Source organism: Myotis davidii, unplaced genomic scaffold (genome assembly GCF_000327345.1).
Source record: "Myotis davidii unplaced genomic scaffold, ASM32734v1 scaffold6, whole genome shotgun sequence".
NCBI classification, from domain to species: Eukaryota; Metazoa; Chordata; class Mammalia; order Chiroptera; family Vespertilionidae; genus Myotis; species Myotis davidii.
Genome location: NW_006383011.1, coordinates 5,642,222 through 5,667,490, shown reverse-complemented (window position 1 = coordinate 5,667,490; position 25,269 = coordinate 5,642,222). Strand labels below are relative to the sequence as shown.

Genomic DNA, 25,269 nt, shown 5'->3' with positions numbered 1-25,269 from the left:
CTAATTTACGGAGTTCTGTTTTGTTTGTTCCTTTGTTGGAAAGAAGGGAAAAAAGAATTTTTAGAATCCCCACGTTTTACAGTAGGGGTAGGGATGAAAACCACTTTGTATTGCTTATGTAAATACTCATTTTCAGTGAATAAATGCGTGAATCTCTTGCTTTTGGGGAGAAGGGAACGGCTCAGAGGGCAAAGGAGGGAGCCTCGTATTTATAGCCGTGGTTGAGGTCAGCCTTGTACCCGAAGGGGAAGTAAACCAAGTCGTCTGCGTTCGAGTTGGACCTTTTCAGGGTTCTGGTGAGGGTCCTAGCGGCTCCTTCCCGGCCGAGGGAGCAGCGTAAGCAAAGGCGGGGAGGCGGGGAGCTGCCGGTGAGCGCCTCAGTAGCGGGCTGGACAGGGGCGCGGGTCTGCGCCGGACCCGCATCCTCCCGAGTCCCGGAGACCGTCACCCACAGGAGGAGACTGACGATGTCTGGCGGAGAAGAGGAAGTTGCAAGCTCAGAGGACTTTTTTAAAGGGTTGAAGCTGAACATACGCTGCTGATTTAGGCTGCAAAGGAAATTGGGGTGGTTCACATGACACTTGATTTCAGTTTGTGTGTGTGGTTTTCAAGGGGGTTTAAAATATTTCAACTTTCTCTTTACCCACTTCACTGACCCTCAGACTTTCAGATAATCTTGTAAGTTGGTACATTCAAAGTGTGTTTAGATGAAGGTGCAGAGATGACTTGAAATGTTAGGTTAATTTGTTGGTTATGAGAGCTTGTATGAACGTAGTAGAGAATGGCGACCATGATAAATTTAACCAAAAAAGGTCAGCCTGCTGGCAATTGAACCAAACTTTATTAGTGTATGGCATGAATGTAATACTTATAATTCTTTCAAAAAAGAGAGAAAAATAATTTAACCACATAAAGAAAGAGTATTGTAAAACCCACATCATTTAAAAATGTGATACAATTTAAACTTGTTTAATGACATTATAGTTTGTGCTGTTATGAGGACTGATTCCCTACATTGAAGGGGAAATTCTTTAAGGAGTGTAAAGTTGTAGAGTAATTATCCCAAGTTATTTAAATTATAATTCGGTTGTTTGAAAATTACTAAGCAAATTTTTAAAGGGAGTTTGGGTGTACTCTCCTTAAGCAGTTGTAAAGACTTTAGAGAAAGAGTTACTAACTTATAAATTCTCATCCTGTTTCGAAACAATAATTTAACCTAATCACACACAAAAAGTGTACTAAATTAGTTATCGTTGTCTAGTTTAGATTCTGTTTGTAGTAAGGTAGTATTAAAACCTCAAAAGGTGTTTTTATTGATTACGAAGCCTTAACCATTTCTTCTTTTCTCCCGGATGTCCTATGTAAATAGGTATGTGTAGTTGAATATGTGATCTGTATAACGTAAAAAGTAACATCATAATCTCATAAGCAAATTCTGTAAGTACCATGAGTAACTGGGCTGTGATATCTGTATATATATTTTATATAAATTCTAAATTTTGTTCAGGTAAATTATCAGATTATTTAGAATTTCACAGTTTGTGTTCTATCAAGTTGTCTTTTTAAATTACACCTTGATTCCAGTCTTTTGACATGATTAGAGTAGGCATTGTGAAAGAAAATGCCCATTGTTTCATTGTAAAGTATAAAATATTCTTGTGTGTACATAGCAGCTCTGTTTACTAATAAAAGTACTATCTTTGGTAAAATGTTTTAAAATTTAGATAACTTATTTTTATTAGTAGTTTTCTTTAATATGTAGTTCTATGTCACATAGGAAGTACCCATAGAATTTGTTTTTGTCAACGACGCACTACTTCCCTCCTGTCTGTAGTGTAGATTTCAAGAGAACTATTTCTCTTGAGTAAGGGGGGGAAATGTAAGTATATGGTGCAATTTAAATTTTTAATGGTAGAGCTGCATGCTGGGCTTGATAGCTAAAACAAATGACTTTTTAAAAAAAATAAATAAATAAAAGACTACATAGAAATATGAAGGCTGTTTCAGAAATGCAATACATGAAAATACAGAGATAACAGTAGTATAAAGGAATGAAGGTGATATATGGTAGGCATAAAGTAAAGGGAATGAGTGAATGAAATGACTAGTGAGACGTCAGATCATGAATCATTTTGGGAACACGTGGAGTGTGTGTACTGTAGTATCTCAAATACATTTTAAGGGATTCAGCATTCCTTTTATTCCATCTTTTTCTCATCTGTTCTCTGCAAATGATTGTAGGCACACGACCTAAGTAACTGGATGAAATATACTTTTGTTTATATACCAAAGGAAATTATTGTAAACAAGTTATAATGTACAACAAAAGAAATATTGAACAAATTGTAAATCCCAAGGATTTTTTATTTATTAAAAGAAAACTTTTTATTTTCCAAGGGTCCAAGTTTGGATGTCAGAAATCTAGACACGATATAGAAAAATGTTAAATGGGAAGGAATAGGGATATTTTTCATTGTATATTTGAAACAGTTTACTTTTGTTTTACCACTGTGTAAATCATTCACATAACCACCACACTCCAAAAAACCCACCTCCTATAAATTAGCAGGACAATGTTTTTCCATTTTTGAAAAATGATCATTAACATTGCGTGGGATATACTTATACAAAAAAATATATTTTAAATTCATATTTAAATGAGCATCCTGCAATTTTTATTTTTAAATCTAGTGATCTTAATCAAGACAGATGATTTGGCCCTGCCATCTATTCTTAATTTAGTTAAATACCTGAAAGATCTAGGACAGATTTTAAATATTTCTCTACTTTTTCACCCTGGAAGTTAAATTTTTTTTTCAATCCTTATTTTTTTACCCCCACAACAATTAAATATCTAGTAGTAGACTCTCTGTTGTCAGAATCTTGTATTTACCTTGTGATGCATACATCAGTCAAATACTCATCCAAAAATTCCCTTACTTGGATTATTATTAAGACCCAATTGAGAATCAGCCTGATATGTTGGAATAAACCTGGACTTTAGCCTATGATGAACCGGAATTGGTTTTTATTCCATTTCTACCACTCTGTGATATAAAAATGGGAATAATTACTGCTGAGTCTTGGGAGGAACAAATGTGATCATGAATGCCCATAATCACATTTTTTTGTAATGGAGCAGTTTGGGACTCAAAACTGTAGGAAACAGAAACTACTAGAGGCCCTTGGCACTTACTATTTCAGCTTCTGATGATTCTATAATTTTGTGAAACCATAGAACCATACTAATAAACTAGATCAGATGCTAGATAGAAAAATATATCTAATATCCTATATAATAAAAGACTAATATGCAAATTGTCCCCATGGGAGTTCGACCACTTGCTATGACGTGTGCTGACCACCAGGGGGCAGCGCCGGATGAAGGAAGGCCCCAGCCAGCCCTGATCACCGGCCAGGCCTAGGGACCCTACCGTGTACAAGTTTCGTGCACCAGGCCTCTAGTTAATATATAAGAAAGGAATGCCCATTTACTTTTAAAATATTTGAAAAGGTATATTTAAACTAGGAGAGTAGAATTTGACAGTGATGTTGGACTCAGTGTATTTTTTCTCCTTTGTCCACTTTAATGATAGTAACTCAATTCTGTCCTTTAACATCCTCTCTCCTCTTACCACGTTCATTTCACTTTGGAGTAAATCTAAAATTGTTTAATAGATAAATCATGTGTCCTTTTGCCAAGTTGATTGATATAACTTATCCTCTATTTTATTCCTTTTGCACCTTCCATGTTAGTCTTTTTCCTTCCTGATGGGAATAGGCTTAAGTTTTCTTTGCCCCTTTGTTAATTGCATGCAATTGTAGCTATTAAAGAAGTGGTAACTCTAAATTCTGATGATAACAAGGAAGAAACAGAAAAAGTTACCTGTGTCCTAAGGTAAAGAAGACCATCACCATGATTCAGTTGGGTTCCGAGGTTGAAGGAAAGAAGAATAGTTATTATTTTCTTTTTCTTCAAAATGAGTAGAGGTGATATTTGGAAAAGTATATATTGTTAGCTCCATTTGCTCCTTTGGGTCTCTGGTATCCAGTACCCCTGTGAGGGAGATGCAGGCTGTAGTTAATTATTCTCAACTGTGTTGTTGGCACATTGGCATATTAGGATCATTTGTGTGCTGAATTTAAGAAATATTTTTGATGGTATTTAAACGATTTACTTTTTAAAATAGATCAGAGTGACTAAAGGCTATCCTTATAGTAATGTTTCCTCCCCTTTGCTTGCATTTGGATAAGCTTTTTAGAGTGGGAGGGAGGGGAAGAGGAGTGACAAGCAGTCAGAATTCTTCTGCCTAGTTTATCTATCACCCAGCCTATACTTGTATGTGAATTTTTAGATTACTTCTCCAGATATGTGCATCATTGTTTCCACTTCTTCATGTTCCAGGGCAGTGGTTCTTAATCAGGAATGTGTTAGAATTGCTTGGGAGGCTTTTTCAGGAACATGTCTGGGCTTTAGATGGATCTGTTTCTGTTCAGCAGACCTCAGGTGGGGCCCAGGGGATGTGTATGTTTTGAAAGCTACCTAGGTGATTCTTATTGACAACCCCAGGATGAACTCTGTTCCAGGAATATCACTGGATCTAAATATGCACCTGCCGGTAGCAAGATGCATATCTTCTTCACCTAAGTTGCCTCTATTTTAGGTTATTTGCTGTATCAGTTATTGTGAATTTATCCTCAGCTGTTTTTATGCTTATTGTTGGTATCTCAGCTGTCATATTTGCTAATGTCTTCATAATTTCATATAATTTTGAGCTTTAGTTTTATCTGTAAGATGGGATGATAATTTCTATTCTATTCTTATGAAGAATAAAATTATAAAAGGATCATATGAGAAATGATAAGGTGCTTAAAGATAGTGTTATAACTACTATAATTAACATTTTTTCACTGTATAATTAATGCTGGTTCCAATTCTAGCAATACAGTTTTAGTTTATAATGTGGCTATTTCTGACAGTTGATCCATTTTTAACTTTTATTTCAGTGTAATTTCTTTTTTTTTTAATCTTATAAACTCATACATTGTTAGGTAGGCACTGTTTTAAAATAGCACTTTTTGCATACGTGCAGGCAAGACCATACATATCTCTTGCAAACATTTTGGCTATATTTCAGATGTTATTCTGGTCTGTATTGGCTTTTTATAATATTCAAAATATAGGGGCCAATCCCAGTTTATTAATTAAAGAAAAGCACAGTCATCAATTTGTTTGGAACCAATTTTGAAGACTTTTCAGTGCTTTTCTAAACTTTAGTGATTTGAGATAGTGTTTTGAGTTGAGTACTCCTTTTCCTTGCAATTCCCTGATTTATATTCAAAACAAGGAATTGAGGAAGGAAGTAACTGGAGTACTGATACATGATATAAATGATTTATAGCTGGAAGTTTTTAAAAAACAAATACATATAAAGAAATCAGAATATAAATGGATATGAGGAGTATGAAGATGTAGCCATTCTAGCACATACAAAGCACTATTTTTTTTCCATAGTAGGTGGAGTCTATTGAAGAAAACCTGATTATCATGAATGCATAACTTACACAAACAAAAAGATCTTTAGATTTCTATTCATTCATTCAACAGATATGTACTGAATATCTGTGTGCAAGACACCAATGAGTAAGACGCAATTCCTGCCTTCAAGTAGCTTAAAGAAATAAAACAAGTAGTTTTTTTTCAAGTAGAAATAGTGAGTCTTCCCTACATTATAGTTATTATAGTTATTTGGAATAATTGCCATAAACAAAATAGTATGGTAGTTTAGAGTAGGGGAAGATAATTTCCAACTGGAGGAATGTAGAATATTACAATAAACTCTGGTTGTTGGTAAGACTTTTTACCAATAGAGAGCTTCTACAATAGGAAGAATAGAGTTCAAGGTTTTTTTTAAGTACTTGATGTTATATAACTAATATGTCATTTTTATAACTTAAAAAATCTTTTTAGCCCTAACCGGTTTGCCTCAGTGGACAGAGTGTCAGCCTGCAGACTGAAGGGTCCCAGGTTCGATTCTGGTCAAGGGCATGTACCTTGGTTGCGGGCACATCCCCAGTAGGGGGTGTGCAGGAGGCAGCTGATCAATGTTTCTCTCTCATCGATGTTTCTACTCTCTATCCCTCTCCCTTCCTCTCTGTAAAAAATCAATAAAATATATTTTTAAAAAGAATCTTTTTAAAATGTATTATTTAATTTTTAACAACTGCTTTTCTGTTCTCTTGTGTATAGACTTCTTCATAAACACTTTCTAGTTTAAGGAAGTGTTGTGTAACCAATGAAATCATTTGAATTCTCATTTTGAGCCTAGCATTTTTGTTCACACTCCTCCCCCAAAAGTTAGCCACTTACCCTTAATGATGTCATTCTATGTCAACTTCCCACCAAGACAACCTTTAAGTAGTGGGCAGGGATTTATTTGACCTTTAGTTCAACCACATAAATGATTTAAGATATCACTTTAAAAATTTTTAAAAATCTTTTGAGTATTTTGAATTATTGTAAGAAAAATGTATTGCATTTTAAATATTCCTGCAAGGATATATAAGCATGTGAGATATTTGAAACTGAAATGTGGATTTGAATTACTTTAAATATACAAAAATATATAAGGATATGAAATATCTGCATGCCTACTTTTTTCCCTGTAAAATTGAAATAAGTGTTATGAACTTGATTAGGTTAAATTCATTTTTTTTCTGGTTCTTTGTCTTTTGAATAAACAAATAGGTAGTAGAGTCAAACGCAGGAAGCCTGATCCAAACAGAATAAAATTAATGATGACAGTAATTCTTTACTCAGTAACCCAAAGTAGAAACTATGGAGCCATCAATGATTCTTTTTCTTTTTAATATATACATATTAATTTTTATTGATTTCAGAGAGGTAGGGAGAGGGGGAGAGAAATAGAAATGTCAATGATGAGAGAGAATCATTGATTGTCTGCCTCCTGCATGCCCCCTACTGGAGATCAAGTCCACAACCCCGTCATGTGCCCTTGACCAGAATCAAACCCGGGACCCTTCAATCCACAGGCCGACGCTCCACCCACTGAGCCAAACCAGCTAGGGCAAGGATTCTTTTTCTTAACCCTAATGTTCAGTCAGTCACCAGGTACTGTCAATTTTATCTTTTAAATAATCCTTCATTTCTATTATTACTACCATATTTCAGACATACTCTCATCATAACTCATATTATTGTAACAACCTCTAAAACTGATCACCTTGCTTTCTCTTTTCAATCTGTTTTATTGCCACCAGAATTCTTATTTGAAAATTCCAATCTGATCATGTGATTCCCCTGCATAAAATCATTCACTGATTGACACTCAGAGAATAAAATCCAAATCCCTAAATGTACTCTGGCTTTTGGGTCTCTTTCTAAGCAAGGGAAAGGCACCCCATTCCCATCCAGGCTATTTTGGTCATTCTTAAAATCTTCTCTTCCATTGAAGCTGTATCTTCTATACTGGTACACCTTTGGACACACTGTTTCCTTTTCTTAGATTGCCTACCTGTTCCCCTTCTCCCTCCCTCTCCACCTTTTTGCTTCATTAACTCCTATTTTCCTTCGTGTTGTTTGCCTACCTGTTCTGTAAAATCCTTGAAAGTAGCAGTTGTGATACCATCATGGTATCACTATAAATCATTGTTTTTAAGAAAGCACCTGAAAGAATCGATTGTTATATTTGAGACACTTGGTAAGAACCTAACACTTTATGTCTGATTCTCACAACAGCCCACTGAGGCAGAACCGTTGTTATTAGCTCCATTTTATGCAGTGGGAGGTTTAAGAAATTTAATAACATTTACAAGGTTTTCATTGTTAAGGTTTAGTTTGGTAAGACTCAAAGGCTTCTTCCTTTGAATCCGTAATGCACTAAGACCCACTGTGTTACCCATTTCTGAAGATTTGTTTGCAGTCTAACACGGAATAAGTCTATAGTATATATTAAAAAAGGATACCTAATTTTAGTGTAAAGGCCGCTGAACTGAGCACACAAAAATGGATATCTAATTGAGGCAATTTAGAAATAACTAAAGTGATTGAGGAAGGGTTTTCATTGATGGAAGTTCTCTTCATGTGTCTGAAACAAAGACACATTGCTAGGTATTCTATTTGTAAGCACATTTTAGTGAACTTTTGTTTCCACAATTTGGATAAGGGGGTGGGTAAGGTATATATTTTTTAGAGAGCTTTATTGACATATATTAAATTGCACTTGTTTAAAGTATGCATTCTGGTGTTTGTTTTTAAAATAATTCTTTATTGTAAGTATTACATATGTCCCCTTTTTTTGTTCTGGTAAGTTTTGACATATATACCGCTTTGAAATCATTGCTTACAATTGTGATAATTAGCATGCCCCATTTCCCCCAGTTTCCCCATCCACTCCAACCCCTAATCTGCGGTCTGACACTATAGATTATTTTACATATTTTAGAGTTTTATATCTATGGAATCGTACAGCACGTGCTCTTTAAGCCTGGCTTTTGCTCAGTATAATTATTTTGAGATTCATCTGTCGTGTTTATCAGTAGTTCATTCTAAAGTTGCATATTTTGAATTGTATTTGTTATAGAAATAATTATTTTCTTTTCCGTCATGGTATCTTATACCTTAGAAAGGTTTAGATGAGACTGATTGAAAATTATTGAAGCCCCTTGTGGAACTTGTTTTGATATACTCTGTAAAAGTCCATTGACTGCAAGGATTTTAAATGCATTTACATTTCCAATGAGTAGTCTTTTAGTCCACTATTAAGAGTCTGAGGTAAAATCAAGCTGTTTGTTCAACTCAGTTTTGGAGTATAACATTGAACTTCTAAAGATTTTCTTCTTGACTCTTCTGGGGGAACCTTGGGAGAAAGAAACCCTTCTGCTTGGTGTCATGTGAGAAATGGGTATCCCTAAAGTGGCTGTCTCAGAACTTCACATTGGCATTAGCTCTAGATATTAAGCGATAAAGTGCTAACCAATGAATATGATTTGAATGATGTGTGTTAACTTGATTTGGAGCTCAATTTGAATGGGAGAAAAAGGTGTCTTTGCCACCCAATCTTAGATTTTAAACCTTGTTATTTAATTTGGGAGGGAAAATATTTTAGTCTGCTGTTTTTTAAAAAATGAAATGGTTGATATCCATTATTATTGCTATTTGAATCTTACGCTCCTCCCCCCCCTTTTTTTTTTTAAATTTCAGGTGGGTATAACCCATATATAGAGATAATTGAACAACCCAGGCAGCGGGGAATGCGTTTTCGATACAAATGTGAAGGGCGATCAGCGGGCAGCATTCCAGGGGAGCACAGCACAGACAACAACCGAACATACCCGTCTATCCAGGTAATGGACTGTTCTCCTGTGTTTGTGTCTCACTCTTAGTTGCTTCATATTTTAGCTACAGCAATTGCATTAAAGGCCCAGTTTCTTTACAGTCATTTCCATGGGCTTTTCTTCTTCTTTTTAACTAGAGGCCCAGTGCACGAAATTGTGCACACGCAGGGTCCCTAGGCCTGGCCAGCAATCAGGGCCGATCTGTGGGGCGACTGGCGGGGCGATTGCTGGCCCCACCCTTTGCTGCCTTCCTCTGTGAGGTGACTGGCGGTGGGGGCGGGGGGAGGGAGCGAGGGAGTGCCGCTGGCACCCACCTTGGCTGGCCTGGGGGCAGATCCTGCATTGAGCATCTTCCCCCTGGTGGTCAGTGCGCATCATAGCCGCCAGCCATTCCACCGGTCATTCTGCCATTCGGTCGATTTGCATATTAGGCTTTTATTATATAGGATTGGTTTGTACTAAGTAGCTGTCTAGGGTCATTTCTTAACTATAGTATGGATTCTTCATCCCTGCTGATAGCTTCGTTTGTGTGTTAATCTAAGTAGAGTGATTCACAGTGCTTAGTGTACATTGGCAGTTTTGGGGTGATGATTCCTCTCGTGAAACACAGAGCTAATGAGGAGAAAGCATTCCCTCCTTCCAGCAGTGAGCAAAGTTATTCCGTAGATTAAAGACGTGGATTTGGGAACCCAGTCAGAATTCTTTCTACAATCATTTGGCTAAACTAGGGTCTACGGGAAAGGAGAATGAACGTTTTTACCTCCCTTTTCCTTGCCTTTATTATCTATCCCTGATACTCTGGGTTTCATTGACTTATTTGAAATATAGTCATTTTCTAAATAGTTTGTGATGTTAGCATAAGTTTTAAAAGTAGTTTTTGATCCAAAATGACAGTATATTCTACTTATAAAAATATACTATATTTCATTTTATTTTTAATGAATTTTTATCCGTTAAATGCCAGTTAAAAATTTGAATGGCAGAGTGGATTTTGAAAAGCGTTATTTAGTCTTTCCTCAACAGATGTTAATTCACTGTTTTATAACTAACTTGTTTACAAAGTTTATTCTATTCAACTTAAGGGGAAGGCTAAATTATAGAATAAAGCAATGGCAAAATTAATTGAATTGTAAGATCCTAATTTTTGTCACTTTTTTGGCAGCAATATGGATTTGAGTTATCTAAGTCCTTTTGTTTAAATGTTAAAATGAGAGAAATGCTACTAAAAGGTAGCATTCCATAATTCAGCTTGTTCTGTACATTCTCTAAAATATTTCTAAGATCCAGTAGGTTCCGAACCCTTTACATCTTGAGTTTTACATCAGCCTATATTACAGTTTTAAGTGGTTACTGTCTCTTTTATTCAGAAAGGCAATAAATACTTCCTGGTTGCTTTTCAAATTAAGTTTAAATTCAGGATTATGGATTTTAGTGTCCTCTTACCTGTAAAGCTACCCATCATTATGTAACTGCTTTGCTCCTTTGTCATATCTGGTTTTCATATTCCCTGCTTTGTGTTTGCAAACTTCCTATCTTCCAAACTGAACCTTCTCTTCCTTCCCATGCTCAGAATACCCTTTTTCCATGTTTAACCCTCCTCTTTATTCTCAGTGTCCTAGATGTACTTACTGTGTGAAAACAATTTTGTGAAACTCAACTTGATTTATTGCCTGCTGTACAGCAAACACTTGGGATAGCTAACTGATGAACAACTATTTTTGTGAGCTGAAATGTCACATATTAAATAAAACGGTCCTATGTATTGGTGTGCTATCATATCCATGGCTTAAGTATATACTTTGAAGGGATGTTTATGGTATGACAGTGAATCTAAGAGCATGGCATTTGGTGACTTAATGATTAAGTATTTTCTCATGCACTGTGATAACATTTTGGTATAATTTTACTTGTTTTTAAAAGGAAACTAAGCAGAATCAGATGACAATGGCCAATTGAAATTAATATGCCAAGGAACTGAGAGGTAAATTCTTCGCTACTGGTATTCTTGGCAGGTTTCATCCAAACTGCAGTTGTCAGCCAACTGGATACAGTATTAGCCACATTATATAAATTGAACCTTCATTTAGTAGAATAGTTCTTCAAGAGGAATATTTATGGATCATTTATTTCTTTCTTTTTCAGATTAAGAACTGTTATGGAAAAGGAAAAGTGAGAATTACATTAGTAACAAAGAATGACCCCTTTAAACCTCATCCTCATGACTTAGTAGGAAAAGACTGCAGAGATGGCTACTATGAAGCAGAATTTGGACAAGAACGCAGGCCTTTATTGTACGTATATTGAGTTGTCATGCTTATTTAGTCTCCTTTAATTTAGAGCAGGTTCCCAGCCTTTTTTCATCTTTCATGATGTTAACATTGTTGAAACGTGTAGGCTGTTTGTTTTGAATATTGTTGTTCAATATGGATTCGTCTGAATGGTTGCTCCTAATTATATCCATGTTCCCATGAATAGCATGAATGATATTTTCATGTTAATATGAAACATTTTGGACAAGGAATCTACAGAGGCGATGCTGTATTCTTCTCAAAATATCTCTTCAGGAGACATGATATTAGTTTTTCCCACTTGTGATATTAATTGGCATTCTACTGTAGAGAAAACTTTCCCATTTTACCCTTCCCCATATAAAAAGAATAACACTATAGACCAGCGATGGCGAACCTATGACACGCGTGTCAGAGGTGACATGTGAACTCATTTTTTTTTGGTTGATTTTTCTTTGTTAAATGGCATTTAAATATATAAAATAAATATCAAAAATATAAGTCTTTGTTTTACTATGGTTGCAGATATCAAAAAATTTCTATATGTGACACGGCACCAGAGTTAAGTTAGGGTTTCTCAAAATGCTGACATGCCGAGCTCAAAAGGTTCGCCATCACTGCTATAGACCCATGGATTTTTATGGTCAGTGTACTGACATTGTTTTGATTTTCAGATTGACCCAGACTGGACTAATTCAGGCCCCTTCAGTCTGTTTCCACTGTCCTTTGGACATGGCCCCATATTTCTTTAAGCACTTCTTTACTTCCTGACACAACAAAGTGTTCAAGACTTACTTCTCCTTTTCTTGCCACTGCCCTGAAATCAGCTCTTTTCTCAAGAGCCCTAGTTTTTTCAGTGGGGAATGTACTCAGTCTGATTGTCTTTTTGACATATTCTCTTAAATATCTCAAAAGAACCTCAAATAGAATACGCCCCACACCATGCTCTTATATAATCATTTCGCCAGCCTCTCAAAATCGGTCTCCTAATGTACCTTAAGTCAGCGGTCGCCAGTTGGTGGTCCGTGAGGCCCAAAAGGTTGACGACCGCTGATCTAAGTGGTTGCTGTAAAAGCCCCAAACATAGTTTCATCCTTGACACCTCTCACACAGGTGCACACGTTGAGTTCACTGATGGGTACTTCCTAAAGAGTTCTTGACTCTGTCTCTCCACTTGTCTCAGTAACCTCCCTCACTTCCCGCTACCGACGCGGTCGTCTAAATGTGGGCTACGAAGAAGAGCCTCTGACTGCTCTCCTCCCGTCAGCTCTTTTTGTGTCCTCCGCTTTCGCCAAAGTGATCTTTCTAAAAAAAAATTTTAAATAAATAAATTTATTTATTCAGCGTGATCTTTTGAAATACAAATCTGATGGTCACATCTCTGCTTAAAACATGTTAATGGCTTTATGTGACTCTTGGGATTAGGACAACATTCCTCAGAAGCCCACGTGACCTGCTTGTATCTCCAGCCTTCTGGTCTGCGGTGTTCTCCTTGACCGCCATGCTGCAGTCGTGAGGCCTTCCTTTAGCTTCCGGGGCTCACAGTGCTCTTCCGTAGGCTCCTTGGCATGTTCTTTTCCTTCGGCCGGAAGTCTCTTGACTCTCCTTTTCCCCTCGTTCATTTCTGTTCATAGTAAGTGTCACTTCTGATGAGAAGCCTGTCCGCCTTCCCTGAGTTGACCGCTTCTTTCCCCTCATAGGGCTCTCGTGGCAGCATGTCCATCTCCTTTATAAAAATTGTCATGGTTTCAGTTTAGCGTTTTTGTGTGTGTGATTCCTTAATGTCCATCTGCTTCACTACACCAAAGGTTAGCCAGTTTCTTCCGTAAAGGGCCAGAGAGTAAATATTTGAGGCTTTGCAGGCCATATGGTCTCTGTGGCAACTTCTCAGCTCTGCTGGGGCAGCATGAAAGCACATCAGCAAATCCGTTGAGTTGTGCTCCGATAAAATTCTGCTTGAAAAAGCAGGCAGGGGGCCAGATTTGGTCCATGGACTGTAGTTGGCCACGCCCTGCACTAGACTGAACTTCGAGAAGGGAAGGATTATAAACCCCCATTTTCCCAGAGTTTTTGGTACATGGTAAGAACCCCAAAACTTGTTGAATGACTATGAACGAATGAATGTATGATTCAAGTAATCTCTATGATCCTTGGTTTCCTCCTGTCAGAATTTCAGGAATCTCTACCGCTTCTAATCTGTGACTAGCAGTCAAATACGATTCAGATGAAACTAAATCAAGTAGTGTAAAAATATATTAAAGGGGAGGATTCTTCACAATCTTTTATCAAAGAAAAAGAACCAAGCTAAGAATCTTTCTTTCAAAGAAGCAGAATACTTTTGAGGAAGAGGATTGTGGTTTTGGGGTTTCAAGAAAGGATTATGAATTCAAGACTCATTTTTTTTTAGTTATTGGAGGCAGAGGAAAGAAATGTCAAGGATAGTTTAGGTGCTGACAATATCACAGTGCGGTAAATGTGAAGAGCATGAGCAGCATGAGCCTGGAGAGGGGCAGGCAGGCAGGCAGCCTCCTGTTGCAAGTGCCCTGTGAAGTTTGAACAAATAGGAATGTTATTATAATCAGTTTTGCTTCCTTATTCACACCCACCCATCTTGAATGATGTCATGGTTTTTCCATGTGGGAACAAGTATGACTGGTGGTGGTAGGGGAGTTCCCCCAACCATCATCTGTAGTACACATGCAAATTAGTAATATTTGTAGCTATTGAGAAGTTTTCCATAAATGACATTTTGAAACTTTTGTTAAATATTATTGTTAGTATCAAACATCTTTCTAATTAAAGAACACATTTCAGTGCTTTCTTATGATGATTGATTATTATAACTTCATATAATGTGACATAAAATATCACTGCTGGAACCGCTACTAGCAGTGTAGTCAGGGCTCAAATAACAAGTGTCTGTGGAGTGGAGTGTGCCAGCTGTGAGAGGACTCGCAGGCACCATAGCAAACTGGAGAGCCCTCCTTCAGCTTCAGCAAGGTGTTTCTGAACCAGCCTACTGTCGGCAGACCTTTAAAACGGGCAAGAAACCAGAAATCAGACATTAGTATGCAATTACCTGATTTTTAAATGTTGGTAGTCTATGAACATTTCTTTTAATGTAGACAACACTTTTATGGGCTCAGCAAAATATACCTGTGGGCTTCAGCCTGTGGGCATCTTTTATAACTTTTGCTTTACATTATCAAATATACAGATTTTATTGATTTGATAATGAATTTGGTTAGGAGGTGAATTTGAGCTTTTTAAAAAATATATATTTTTATTGATTTCAGAGGAAGGGAGAAGGAGAGAGAGATGGAAACATCAATGATGAGAGAGAATCATTGATTGGCTGCCTTCTGCATGTCCCCCAATGGAAATCAAGCCTGAAACTCGGGCATATGCCCTTGACGAGATTCGAACCTGGGACCCTTTAGTCCGCAGGCGGACTCTCTATCCACTGAGCCAAACCCGCTAGGGCTGAATTTTAGCTTTTTGATGTCACTTCCCTGTTAATCTTTACCTACTTTGGTATATTTGACCTACGCATATTAATAAGGTATAACTGTAAAATACTGTATGCAACAGCTATATGGTATGCATTATTTTTCTTTTAACAGTTCTCTTAGAATTTAACCCCACTTTTTTAGCCTCATACCTTTATTATAGCAGTTGGAAACTTACAACATGCTTTATCATCTCCATCTGACAGTATGGAGACTCTTCTCTGTTGGATGGATGCTTAATACTTAGGATATTCTTTGGTATTTATGTGTTTAACTATAGTGCATTTTGACAGTTCTGTTTTTTTCTTTCTAGTTTTCAAAATTTGGGTATTCGATGTGTAAAGAAAAAAGAAGTAAAAGAAGCTATTATTTCAAGAATAAGGGCAGGAATCAATCCTTTCAATGGTAAGTATGTTCGATATAATCATTTCTGTTATTTGGATATTGGTTTATTTATGTGTTTTCTATTTGTATTTTAAACCTATGGTTAAAAGCTATCTTAAATTCTGTGTTCACTTTTCTACTTGTTGACTTGTATCTATGTCTGAATAATGAAGTATATTCAATATCTTTCAGTGTTAAAAAAATTCTTATGCTTTCTTATATCAGTGGATATTGCCATTTTTCTATAAGAAAACCTCAGAAATGTTCTTTTTCATTCTGGAATGTAAAGCTCTTTTTAATTCAAGTATCATTGACATACAATATATATTAGTATCAGGTGTACAACATAGTGATTTGTCGTTTATATACCTTATAAATGCAAGAAGTCTAGTAACCATCTGTCACTGTACAAAGTTATTGAGATATTGCCCTGACCGGTTTGGCTCAGTGGATAGAGCATCAGCCTGTGGACTCAAGGGTCCCAGGTTCGATTCCTGTCAGGGGCATGTACCTTGGTTGCAGGCACATCCCCAGTAGGGGGCGTGCAGGAGGCAGCTGATGGATGTTTCTGACTATCCCTCTCCCCTCCTCTCTGTGGAAAAAACCATAAAATATATATTTAAAAAAAAGTTATTGAGATATTATTGACTGTATTCACTGTGCTGTACTTTATATTCCCATGACTCACTTATATTATAACTATAAGTTAGTACCGCTTAATCCCCTTCGCCTTTTTGCCTATCCCCCCACCTCCCCACCTTCTGGCAGTTTGTTCTCTGTATCTATGAGTCTGTTTGTTTTGTTCATTTATTTAGTTTTTTTCATCCCACAGATAAGTGAAATGATGTAGTATTTGTCTTTCTCTGACTTATTTTACTAAGCATAATAGCCTCTAGGTCTACCTATGTCGTTACAAATAGCAAGATTTCGTTCTTTATTACTGCTGAGTAATATTCCATTGTATATGTATACTACATCTTCATTACCTGTTCATCTGTTGATGGACACCTAGCCTGCTTCCATTATTGTATATAATGCTGCAATAAACATAGGACTGCATGTATCTTTTTGAATTAGTGTTTTCAGTTTTCTTTGGATAAATTCCCAGAAGTGGAATTATTGGGTCCTTCTTTGTCTCTTGTTATAACTTTTGTTTTAAAGTCTATTTTGTCTGGTATAAGCATTGCTACCCTAGCTTTTTTTGTTTGTTTCCATTTTCATGAAATATCTGTTTCCATCCCTTTACTTTCAGTCTGTGTGTCTTTGGATCTGAAGTGACTCTCTTGGGTCTAGTTTTTTTATTCATTTAGATACCGTGTGTCTTTTAAATGGAACGCTTAGTCCATTACATTTAGGTATATAGGTATTGCCGTTTTAATTGTTTGCATACTAGCTTTATAAGTGGTTATATCTTTACTATATGTTTGCCTTTACTAATGCGATCTTTTTTTCTTTCAGTTTCTTATTTCTAGTTTTGGCCTTTTCTTTTTCACTTAAAGAATTCATTTTGCCCTAGCTGGTTTAGCTCAGTGGATAGAGCATTGGCCTGTGGACTGAAGGGTCCTGGGTTTGATTCTGGGCAAGGGCACATGCCCGGGTTGTGGGTTCGATCCCCAGTAGGGGGCGTGCAGGAGGCAGCCAATAAATGATTCTCCCTCATCACTGATGTTTGTAGCTCTCTCTCCCTCTCTGAAATCAATAAACATATATCTAAAAAAAAAATAATAATAATTCCTTTTAGCCCTATAGCCCGTTTGGCTCAGTGGTTAGAGCAGGGGTGGGCAAACTTTTTGACTCGAGGGCCACAATGGGTTCTTAAACTGGACCGGAGGGCCGGAACAAAAGCATGGATGGAGTGTTTGTGTGAACTAATATAAATTCAAAGTAAACATCATTACATAAAAGGGTACGGTCTTTTTTTTTTCTTTTTTTTTTAGTTTTATTCATTTCAAATGGGCCATAGTTTGCCCATGGCTGGGTTAGAGTGTTGGCCCTCAGACTGAACGGTCTCAGGTTTGATTCTGGTCAAGGGCACATACCTCAGTTGCAGGCTCGATCCCCATCCTGGTCAGGGCACATGTGGGAGGCAGCCAACCGATGTGTCTCTCCCCCTCCCTTTCCCTCTCTCTCTCAAAATCAGTGGAAAAAATAGCTTTGGGTGAGAATCAGTAACAACAAACATTTTTTAAAAAAAGGATTCTCTTTACCATTTCTTGTAATGCTGGTTTAGTGGTGATAAACTCCTTTAGCTTTTGCTTTTTGGGAACCTCTTTACCTCTTTCAATTCTGAAAGATAATCTTGCTGGGTATTCTGGTTGTAGGTTTTCCTTTTTTGTCAACTATATTCCCTTGAATATGTCTTGCCAATCCCTTTGGCCTGCAAAGTGTCTGTTAAAAAATAGCTCATAGTCTTATGGGCATTCCCTCATATGGATTTAGTTGTTTTTCTCTTTCTGCTTCTACGATTTTTTTCTTTAACTTTTAACATTTCAAAAATGATGTGTCTTGATGTGGGTCTCTTTGGGTTCATTTTGTGTGGGGGCTCTCTATGCTTCCTGAGTTTGGATATCTGTTTCCTTTGCTGAGTTAGGGAAGTTTTCACCAATTATTCCTTCAAATAGGTTTATTGTCCTTTTCCCTCTCTCTCTTCTCTTTCTGGGACTGCTATGACATGAGTGTTAGTACACTTGATGTTGTCCCTTAGGTCCCTCATTATTTTAAATTCCTTTTTCATTTTCATCTTCCAGTTGGGTGATTTCCATTATCCTTTATTCCTGATCGCTGATCAATTCTTCTGAATTATCTGATCTGCTGTTGATTTCCTCTAGGGTATTTTTGCATTGCAGTTGTTACATTCTTCAGTTCTGATAGGTTCTTTCTTTTTTTTTTTAAATAATTTTTATCTCAGGTTCTCACTGGGTCTATCCACTTGTCTAAAGAGTTTGAGGAGCCTCTTTATGGCTATTACTTTGAACTCTTTTCTAGGAGACAGCTTGCCTTCGTTTTGCTTAGTTATTTTTCTGAGGCTTTTCTTGTTTTATTGTTTGGAACATATTCTTTTGTCTCTTCACTTTGCCTGTTTGTTTCTATGTATTAGGTAAATCAGCTACATCTCCTGGTCTTGAAAAAGTGGCCTTACTTAGAGGGTGTCTTGTGGGGCCCAGAGGTAGAATTCTCCCTTGTCACCAGAGTCAGGTACTTCAGAGGTGTTCCCTGTATGAAATAGTGTGGCCTCCTGTTGTGGTTGGGCCACAGCTGCTAAGGACACACTGGTAGGCGAGGCTGGTTCCTGGCTAGGGTGTCTATGTAGCTTTGCCACAACTGTTACGGGCACACTGGTGTTCAGTACAGACTGTCAGTGTAGCTGCTGCAAGGCCCAGTCTCAACTGTTGCAGACACACTGCTGTGTACTGGTGCTGACTAAGGCCGCCCGCCAGGTGTAGCAGGGAAGGAGTTGCTTTGGCAGGGTGCCAGCTTGGGTGGGTCATCAGGGAAATGCCATGGTGGGGTGAATAGTATTAGCATGCCCTGGCCAGTGTTGGTCAGTTGGTTGGGTGGTGGTTGTCCTGAGCACCGAATGGTTGCTGTTTGATTCCTAGTCGGGGCACATGCCCAGGTTGCAGGCTCTATCCCCAGTGGAGTGTGCAGGAGGCAGCCGATTGATAGTTTGCTCTCACATCAGCGTTTCTCACCCTCTCCCCCTCTCTCTAAAAATCAATAAAAATATTTTTTTGAAAAATATTGTTAGCAAGGTTAATGAAGAAGGTCAGAAACGGTACTTGCTAGTGTCAGAACAGCTAGGTAGGAGAATAAAGAAAGGGACAGTTGGCACCCACTAGCACTTCTGACTCAAGAGAAAATTCCAGCAGATACCTGTCCCTCCAACACACACCCTAAAAGCAGTCTCTGTATCACTTTCACACATGGCCCGGGTGCTTTTCAAACTGCTGCCTCTGCACTGGGGCTCAGCGCGCAGGCGTGGTTTCCTCTCAGCCCTTCGGCTCCCCAGATGTAAGCCCTGTTTGGTTTTCAAAGACAGATGTTATGAGGGCTCCTCTTCCTCTTGCAGGTGCCCAGGTTGGGGCGCAGACCCCCCACTCTTTACGGGGGGACTTCTGCCCTTGTGATATCCCTCTCACTTGTGGGCAGCTGCGTGGGGAGTGGTAATAGCGTGGGTCCTAACTGAGTCTCTACCCCTCCTACTTCTCCATTGGGCTTTTTCTTTAGATCCGTAATTGTGGAAAATGTGTTCTGCTGGTCTTAGGTCATTCTAGGAGATACCTCTTCTTTATGTAGTAGTTGTAGTTATGGTGTCAGTGAGGAGAAGTGAGCTCAGATCTTCCTACTCCACCATCTTTAACTCAGAGCAAGAGCCTTGCTCTTGAATGCCGTGTAGTTTGTCTGTGAAATGTTATTCCTTACAGTCGGTGCACGGTCCACGCAACACACGTGTCTCTGAATCCTCTCAGAAATGTTCTGTTTCTTTTTGACTGGGGGGGGCCTTGCTTTTGCCACGTTAGCAGACAGTATGCGCTCTTCTTTCTGAATGTTGAATAGGCATTATGTCCAGGTATTGGAGTGCATTTCACTCAAAAGCATATTGAACAGCGAGACTTCAAGCCCAGTGTGGAAGAAGTTTAGAAGTAGTAGAAACTATACAAAATATTTTCGCAGCATATTTCTGTATATGGCTAGATATTTACTGTTTAGTGGATTTTAATCACTGTATATTATTTCGCTAGATAAATGATACCACGCTAAATGCTAGCATTCTACACCACAGTAGTCTCCTTATAAAATTTTCATCAGCTACTTAAATATGCATAATTAATGAATTGAACATCTATAACATTTTCAAAGCATAGATTTCTTTGTCATACTTAAGACATCCTTATTTTGTTGGTCTGTGTTTTTCCTGGATGAAAAAAAATTTAAGGGGATATGATGAAAATTTAAGGAATATTCTTGTAGACACATACTATATTTTTATAAGCCATAAGGTTTGTATCTCTTTTCTCTAGGTCTTTGTTTTTGCTGCTATTTAGTATAATGTGGAAAGCAAAAGTCCCCTTCTTCCCTGTCAATCTTAACTCTCCAGAGGAAACCACTATTAAGTTTGATGTATTTTTTTTCTAGAATTTACTTTATACTTGTGTAGACATATCTACACATAGTATTTTTAAAATAAATGGAATCATACTAATTGCCTGTTCTACTGCTGCTTTTCCCTGCACTCAGGAATATATCTTTTTTTTTTTTTAAATATATTTTATTGATTTTTTACAGAGAGGAAGGGAGAGAGACGGAGAGAGATAGAGTTAGAAACATAGATGATGAGAGAAACATCGATCAGCTGCCTCCTGCACACCCACCACTGGGGATGTGCCCGCAACCCAGGTACATGCCCTTGACCGGAATCGAACCTGGGACCTTTCAGTCCGCAAGCCGACGCTCTATCCACTGAGCCAAACCGGTTTCGGCAGGAATATATCTTAAATATCTTTCTATATTAGTACTTATAAATCTATTTTAGTTTTTAACCGTATTCTGTTGTTTCGTATTCTGTTTTAACCGTATTCTGTCATAATCTGTTTACCTAGACATCTATTAATGAACAGGTTATTGTTCATTTTATTCAAAAGACTTCACTGAATGTATACTTTGAATTCTTGTGTGATATTTTCTTAGGATAAGTTTTCAGAGATTTCTAGGTCAAGAGTATACTCATTTAAATTTTTGATTCATTATTGAAGGCCAAACCTTTAAATAGGCTATCTCAGGGGTCCTCAAACTATGGCACGCAGGCCACATGCAAATACAAATATTGTATTTGTTCCCGTTTTGTTTTTTTACTTCAAAATAAGATATGTGCAGTGTGCATAGGAATTTGTTCATAGTTTGTTTTTTTTTTAAATTATAGTCCGGCCCCCCAGTGGTCTGAGGGACAGTGAACTGGCCCCCTGTTTAAAAAGTTTGAGGACCCCTGGTCTAGATGATGTATAAAACAGGAATAATTTGGTATAAAACAAGAAGATTATAAATAAGAGCCACCATTAAGTACTTTTTATATTATCCAAGAGTAAATGTTAAGTGCTCTATGTACACTCTTTAATTATTAACAACAGTACTGCTTCACAGAGAACATATCTTCTTAATAATATAAAAGCATAATATGCTAATTAGACCAGACGTCCTTCCCTCCAGATAAAACCACAGCAGGAGGCAGGAGCCTTGGCAGAGGCCCCCAGCCATGGCGGCAGGGGCCGCGGCCAGGATCCTTGCACAAATTTCATCTGATAAAGGTTATCCTGAATACTCAAAATAGCTGGTTAATCATCCATCTATAATAATAAAAGCACAATATGCTAATTAGACCAGATGTCCTTCTGGATGTCCTTCTAGACAAAGCTGCAGCGGGCAGGGGCTGCAGCAGAGGCGGCAGAGGGTGGAGGCCGGGGTGAAGGCCCTTGCATGAATTTCATTAGTCTCAGGTGTAAAGAGGCATATGGGCCATCTGTGGAAGATCTTGGGTTTGGGAGGGAGAGGGTATTGTTTATTTTTCAAATCCAGAACCAGGCATGATGTTAATTATAGACACTCATATAGCACTGAGAATAGTTCCTAGTACATAGTAAGTACTTTACATTAAATAGGTTTATTATATAATATATATAATTTTTTGTTGTTAATCATTACCCAAGGATATTTTTTCCATTGATTTTTTTTCTCTTTTTCTTTTTTAATGTTTTTATTGTATTTCAAAATGGTTTCTTTTCCCCTTTTCCTACCAAATGGTTGTAGAGACTTTTCTTTGTTTTTCAGTGTGAGAACCTTGTAAGGCTGTTAGAGGAAAAACTCAGCAGCATTCATACAATTCCCATAATTATCTGAATACCATTCACACCTGGGCATGTGCCCTGACTGGGAATTGATCCGGCAACCTCTTGGCATATGGGTTGATATTCAACCACTGAGTCACAATGGCTGGGCTCCATTGAGTTTTACAGAGAGTAAAAGGGAGTGGGAGAGACAGAGAGAGAAACATCAATGTGAGGGAGATACATTGATTGGTTGCCTCCCACATGCACCCTGACCAAGTCAGGGATTGAGCCTGCAACTGAGGAACATGTTCTTGACCAGAATTGAACCCGAGACCCTTCAGTCCGCAGGCTGATGCTCTAACCACTGAGAAACCAGCTAGGGCTATATTATATTTTTGAAGTCATTTTATATTTTTCAACTACAGTTGACATACAATGTTATATTAGTTTCAGGTGTACAGCCCAGTGATTAGACATTATAATAGTCATTTGGTGGCAGTCTTATGGGCGCTCCCCTTTTACTAGAGAACTACCTGCTTTTCTCTTGCCGCTTTTAACACATTATGTGCCCAGTCTGTTTTGTCTTCTGGATGGAAAGTATAGTGTCAGTCACTGGTGACTGGGCACTTAACATGTTAAGAGTCTCTCTTTTTCTTTAAAATTTGGCATTTCAATTATAATATGTCTTGGTGTGGGCCTCTTTGGGTTCATCTTGTTTGGGACTCCCTGATCTTCCCAAGCTCGTATGTCTATTTCCTTCACCAGTTTAGGGAAGTTTGCTGTCATTTTTTTCAAATATATCTTCAATTTTTTGCTCTCTCTCTCTTTTCTTTCTGGCACCCCCATGATGTACATGTTGGTACACTTGAAGTTGTCCCAGAGGCTTCTTATGCTATCTTCATTTTTGGGGTTCTTTTTTCTTTTTGTTCTGTTTGGACATTTTCTGCTTCCTTATCCTCCAAATCTCTGATATGATCCTCTGCTTCATCTGCTCTACTGTTGATTCCCTATAATATATTCATTTCAGTTAAGGTATTTGTTATTTCTGACTAGTTCTTTTTTATGTTTCCTAGTTTCATTTTTATGTTTCCTGTCCTTTGTGGATGTCAAAGTTCATCTACTCTTCCCCTAAGTTTATTGAGCATCCTTATAACCAGTGTCTTGAACTCTACAACGGGTAGATTGCTTCTCTCCATTTTGTTTTATTCTTTTTCTGGAGTTATGTTCTTTTCTTTAATTTGGGACATGTTTCGTTGTCTCCTCATTTTGGCAGCCTCCCTGTGTTTGGTTTTATGTATTAGACTAGTAGCCCAGTGCACAAAATTTGTGCACATTAAAAGGGAATTAATTGCCCTAACCGGTTTGGCTCCCGGCCCTCCCAGCACAATTATATCCAACAGCTGTAGTTGTAAGCTTGAACCTATGGTCAGAACGCATGGCCCCACGTGCCTGAGTGATGTGGGCTGAATAGAATTCAGGTGCATGTAGTTGAGTAGGATTGAAACCCAGGAGACTGTTTGTAAACATCTTGGTCATGCCCTTACTTTGCCTCAGAGCATCTGCTATAAACTAAAGGAATGGCTGTGGGTGTGGTCGCTTTCTCTCAGAGAAGCAGCATCCCACTGAGACCCGGCTTTCATTCTCTTGTCTGTCTTTTCTAAGCCTTTCAGCTGCCCCATTCAGGTTCACCCCGTGCTGGGGGGGCACACTTTAGAAAGATCTGCCTCCAGGCTCCCAGGACGGGTTCCTGCCTCAAACTCTGCCCTTACAGGAGACAGCTCCGGGAAACAGCTTGGGGTAGGGCGCAGCCATTGCCAAGACAACCCCTGTAGGACTGACTGACTTCCACTCGGTCGCTGGCTGTTCGTCTGTATGTGACGAACACCACCCATGGTTTTTATATAAATAGATAGAGCTGCTACATCTCCCGGGCTTAGTAGAATGGTCTTATGGAGGAGGTGTCCTGTAGAGTCTAGTGCAGCCGTGGGCAGACTACAGCCCGCATGCCGGATCCGGCCTGTTTGAAATGAATAAAACTAAAAAAAAAAAAAAGACCGTACCCTTTTATTGAATGATGTTTACTTTGAATTTATATTAGTTCACACAAACACTCCATCCATGCTTTTGTTCTGGCCCTCTGGTCCAGTTTAAGAACCCATTGTGGCCCTCAAGTCAAAAAGTTTGCCCACCCCTGGTCTAGTGTCACATCCTCTCTATTCACCCAAGCTGGACATTCCAGGTGCACCCCCTTTTGGGCTGTGTACCCACTCCTGTTGTAGTTGAGCCTTGATTGCTGTTGGCACATCAATGGGAGGGATATACCCCTAGGCTGAACAGCTGAAAGGGCTGGCTTTAGCCACGTGTAAGATCAGTTTTGCAGAGGCCCACTCAACAGAGCAGGACTTACTTCAGTGGGGCTCTGGTGCCCACTGAGTCTGCCCGGTGAGTGTGTGCCTGTGGAGGTGGTTGGGTGGTGCTTTGATATGGCCCAAAATTGTCCCATGGTATGCTGGCTCTGGGACCTTCCAGGAGGTGCAGGCCAAGTCAGCCACCGGCATGAGCTACAAAGCCACCTGCAGATAGCTGCTCCTTGTGCTGGGCTTCGAGGTGCCAGGAGGGGCCAAGCTTCAAACCAAGGTCAACTGCCACTAGTGCTGGGCCTGTAGCCACTTAGTGAGAGGTACAGGCCCACTGAGGTCATATGCTGCTTGTTTAAGAGATTCTAGGAAAGTTGGAAGCATGAGCCAAGATAGGCCATTCATATTGAAAAGTCACTGCAGCCCAGCTGGTATGGCTCATTGGTTGAGCATCAACCTATGAATCAGGAGGTCACAGTTTAATTCCCAGTCAGGGTGCATGCCCGGGTTGCAGGCTTGATCCCCAGTAGGGAGCATGAAAGAGGCATCCAAT

General features: G+C 38.5%; 1 protein-coding gene across 3 annotated transcripts in view; it reads left to right on the top strand.

The window, feature by feature from the left end:
- Nucleotides 1-9,201: 9,201 nt before the first annotated feature.
- Nucleotides 9,202-25,269, top strand: part of REL (v-rel avian reticuloendotheliosis viral oncogene homolog) — a 28,202-nt gene continuing 12,134 nt past the window's right edge. For all 3 annotated transcript variants that reach the window (XM_015557941.1, XM_015557940.1, XM_015557942.1), the window contains exons 1-3: nucleotides 9,202-9,366; nucleotides 11,500-11,648; nucleotides 15,468-15,559. In XM_015557941.1, the coding sequence (XP_015413427.1) occupies nucleotides 9,274-9,366; nucleotides 11,500-11,648; nucleotides 15,468-15,559 (334 nt within the window). In that variant the 5' untranslated portion in view covers nucleotides 9,202-9,273. The remainder of the gene's footprint in view (nucleotides 9,367-11,499; nucleotides 11,649-15,467; nucleotides 15,560-25,269) is intronic.